The 4,102-nt window shown below is 35.0% G+C and overlaps 1 protein-coding gene across 1 annotated transcript; it reads right to left on the bottom strand.

The window, feature by feature from the left end:
- Positions 1-4,102, bottom strand: LOC143542556 (putative magnesium transporter NIPA6). The gene is made up of 9 exons (XM_077035117.1): positions 3,888-4,102; positions 3,750-3,806; positions 3,573-3,663; positions 3,327-3,487; positions 2,221-2,348; positions 1,399-1,536; positions 1,230-1,322; positions 1,030-1,147; positions 1-420 (listed from the first exon to the last, which is right to left on the bottom strand). The coding sequence occupies exons 1-9, from the start codon at positions 4,006-4,008 to the stop codon at positions 293-295; spliced, it is 1,035 nt and encodes a 344-aa protein (XP_076891232.1). The 5' UTR covers positions 4,009-4,102; the 3' UTR covers positions 1-292.

Genomic DNA, 4,102 nt, shown 5'->3' with positions numbered 1-4,102 from the left:
CACTATGTTGAAACATTTACAAAGCATAACACCACCTAGAGTAAAATGTAAATGTAAGAAATAATAATAATACTATCAATGAACTAGTTATCAACCAAACTACTATTGGGATGTATATGATCCCAAACAAATAGATACAAGCCAATTCTATTTTCACAAGAAGATTGCCATGTTAACTTCCTTTCATAGAATGTTTCTTCTATCTCGTGGCCCGAATAAAAATACAGAGTCTCAGTAAACCTATAGCCGATCATATTTGAGGAGTTTCATGATACATGCTGCCAAAAACGGGTCATTTGAAATGATCTGGCTGAATTATTGCAACAACTTCGGGGCATGATTCATCATCTTTGTGTTTCCATATTTCCCCGTTTGCACGCACAATCCACGATATTTGAGGAGAAAGTGCTGAATATAGGTCTGCAAAGTTATTGTAAATTGATTCAACAAACCCAGTATTGCCAAGTTGACCTATAGTCAACAGTTGTGTATAATTTATATACAAAATACTTAAAAATTTCATATTTACTCTTTTCATTATACAGCTTACATTATGACCAATATACCCTTATCTTTCACCTTACACTCCAACCTCTCGTATCCTAATGCAAGTTTTAAGAGGAGGGTATACATATCAAAAATCTGAAATTGGGTGCATTGGATATTATGAATTTATCCCGATTAACGCAATTACATATATATCTCTTAAACCTTGCATAATATATTAGTATCATATAGTCAACCAAAGAAGTTAATATCAAACATACCCATGCAGAATTCTTAAAGTTTCATATTTACCCATTTGATAAAATGCAATTGCTATATGACCATAATACCCTTCTCTTTCTCTTACACTCCAAACTCCCATATCTTAATGCAGATTTTAAATGAAGGGCATAGACGTTAAATATTTAAAATGGGTATAAATTATGACCCATAGACCTTAATTAGGACCCATTAACGTTGAAATACTCATCCAAAAAAGTCATATGCAATAGGTAACTAACTAACTATATAGCATGTGTTTACCTGAAACAGGTTGCGGATCGGGTTCTCTTGTACTGTGCAAAATCATGGTACCAGAAAGTACGGTCATGAACCCACAAAGAACCGAAATAATTGTGCTAACACTCTGACCAGACCAATCCTATGATGGTTAAAAAAAATTGTCAGTCAGTTCATAACAGATGTGAGATGTGGAAAAGCATACAATAGATACAACACAATACCTTAAACATGATGGCACTTGCGAGGATTGTGAAAGACGTGAACATCGCATAATAAATTGGTGAAACAACCGCGGTGTTAAATGTGTCCAAAGCCTGTACAAGTTTATAATTAGTCCATTTTGTAAGATAATAAGCAACGAATAAAATAAAGGGAGCGCGTGCACCTAACCTTATTTAAGTAGTTTAACTGAGTGATTATACATGTAATCGCTACCATTACAAATACCCATGTTTGGTAACGTGCCACCTGGCTTGAACCCTCTAATGTAAGTTTTATGGCGATACCGATTGCTTTCACACTCATAACCTGCAAAATAAAAAGAAAGCAATAAAGAAGTTAATGATATAATATATTAGGATTAGTGTTCATTCGTTCAACTTTAACCAAACAAATGATTCAAGCACGAACAATTCAAAAAACGGGGTTTCTTGTTCGTGTTCGCTTGTTATAAAAATGAGTGTGTTCGCTTATGTCTGTTTGTTAATAGTATAAATGAACAGTTCATGAACACAAACAAAGGAACATAACTAAACATAGAGGCACGAACATAACCGATCGAACTCCAGTTATAAGTAAATGTGAACATCAATTGGTCGGTCCTAAAAAGTTAATAAAACTAGTCTAGATTGTAGTGGTCTAAACTTTTTTATTGAATATATAAACGAACAAACATATATGAACGTAAAAGAACAAACATAAATGAACGTAAAAGAACAAAATTGTTCATGTGCATTCATTTAACTAATTAACAAAAGGTTTGTTCATGTTCGTACGTTTATTAAACAAACGAAAATACACGAACTTCCCACAGAATGGTTCGCTTACAGCCCTACCTTTAATTAGATACGCATACCGACAATTCAGATTGTGCATGAAATATTTATAGAAATGGATTCAACACCTTACATCTCAAACAATGCAAATATGGCTATTAAGGATGGACAAAGGTTGAAAAGAAGAAAAAAAATAGAAAAAGAATAAAATACTAACCGTCAATGAACCATTTATGGAACACACACCAATATACACCATCATATTAGTCTGCCCGTATCGTGGTTCACAGTACAACACTAAGAACAGTACCACAGCTAGTGCTGATGCTGTATACAAAAGGAAAGCTGTACCAAAAGCCCGTGAAATCATTAAGTACTAATTTGTGTCAGTTCTTGACTCATAAACAAAACTAACTAGGTTTATGATTGTCATATCTAACTTGTTTAACAGACAGATTGTGTTCGGGTAGAACTGTTGTGACCCCTTAACTAAACAGCTCAACATGCCAGCCCATTAAATCAAACAGACCAACCCCCAACCCGACACGATTGACAACCCTAATTATATGATGTCTCATTAACGTCATTGAAAGATAATTAGGGTTGTAAACAAACCAAATGTTCAGTGAATAGTTCATGAACCACTCGGCTGGAGCTTCGTTTATGTAATAAAAGAACGAACATAAAACCAAAAAAAATGTTCATTTAGTTAAACGAACGAACATGAACACATGTCTAGTTCATTTATTTATGTTCACAAACGTTCGTTTACGTTCGCTCATTGACGCTTGTTTATGTTCGTTTGGCGGTTTAAGTTCGTTCGTTTATGTTCATTAATATATTTATTTAATTTTTTGGCCCACTACAACTTAGTCTATTTTTCATAACTTTTTACACCCAATGCCCCAACATATTGTTATTCACGTTACTTTAACTAGTTTTAGCTGAGTTATTTCCGTTCGTCTACGTTCCGTTATGTTTGTTCGTTAATTGTTCGTTTATACTGTTAACTAACATACATAAACATGTTCATTTTCTTAACGAACTAACACGAACAAGAACACCCGTTTATGTTCAATCGTTTGTTCGCTTATATTAAACGAACAAACACGAACATGCTTCGTTCATGTTTGTTGAGTTCATTTACAAGTCTAGAGATAATCATTACTAGGACCATGAATCATAGGTTTGTCTAGGGTTTCTGGCTTGGCTTCCTGTATACTGAGGGTCCCCCGCTATAATTCCATCTTTCAGATATATATGTATATAAGTATATCATTATTTCAGTCTCTTTACAATGTTTAACAAGATTGCACGACTCACCTGGTTGTGTTGCCAAGTCCCAAATCTCTTCAACAGAGCTTATGCTATGTTCAGCGGGAGCATGAAGCACAATAACCGTAGACCCCACTATACAAAGCACACAACCTAGTATCCCCATCCGCTTCAGCTTCTCATTTAATAAAAAATGTGCTAAAACCGCGCTGTCAAGTAATTCAATAACTCAGTAAAGTAAACACTAAAACCGAGAACCGTCTGCCATAACATAACAAATTTTAAAATTTTCACCTGACAATAATACTCAATGCTCCCAGTGGAGTCACAAGAACAGCTGGAGCATAGATGTAAGCTATAAAATTAGCAAATTCCCCAACCACCACTGTAAATTATGATTCAGAACAAACATATCATGTGAATGAACAATTGAATGAATTGAAGAAAAGGAAGTGTAAAGTAAAGGCTTACTGGTGAACATGCCAATCCACCACAAAGGCTCCAGCAAATACCCATATCCTCCAGACCCTAAATTAATCAATAATTCGCCCAAAATTGAAGTCAAAATGAGTAAGCTCAAAATAATAATTGAATGGGAGAGAAACTTACTGGCACTTGTACCGGAAGCACCGGCTCTTTGAAGGCCTTTCTTTTTAATGATGAAGCTTGATCCGATGAATGCACTGGAAGATACGGCTAGACCAAACCCTAACAGATTACCACTATACATGACGATGATGATGACAATTTCATCTGAGAAATCGTCCGAGATCTGGAGTTGATTACGGAAACTGGAATTGGAATTGGAATCTAGCAGCAGATGC

The sequence above is a fragment of the Bidens hawaiensis genome, unplaced genomic scaffold (assembly GCF_021521415.1).
Source record: "Bidens hawaiensis isolate Kalapana, Puna unplaced genomic scaffold, B.hawaiensis_p1.1 tig00012897_1, whole genome shotgun sequence".
Lineage (NCBI taxonomy): Eukaryota > Viridiplantae > Streptophyta > Magnoliopsida > Asterales > Asteraceae > Bidens > Bidens hawaiensis.
The sequence above is the reverse complement of the archived record's forward strand: the minus strand, read 5'-3'. Positions and strand labels throughout refer to the sequence as shown.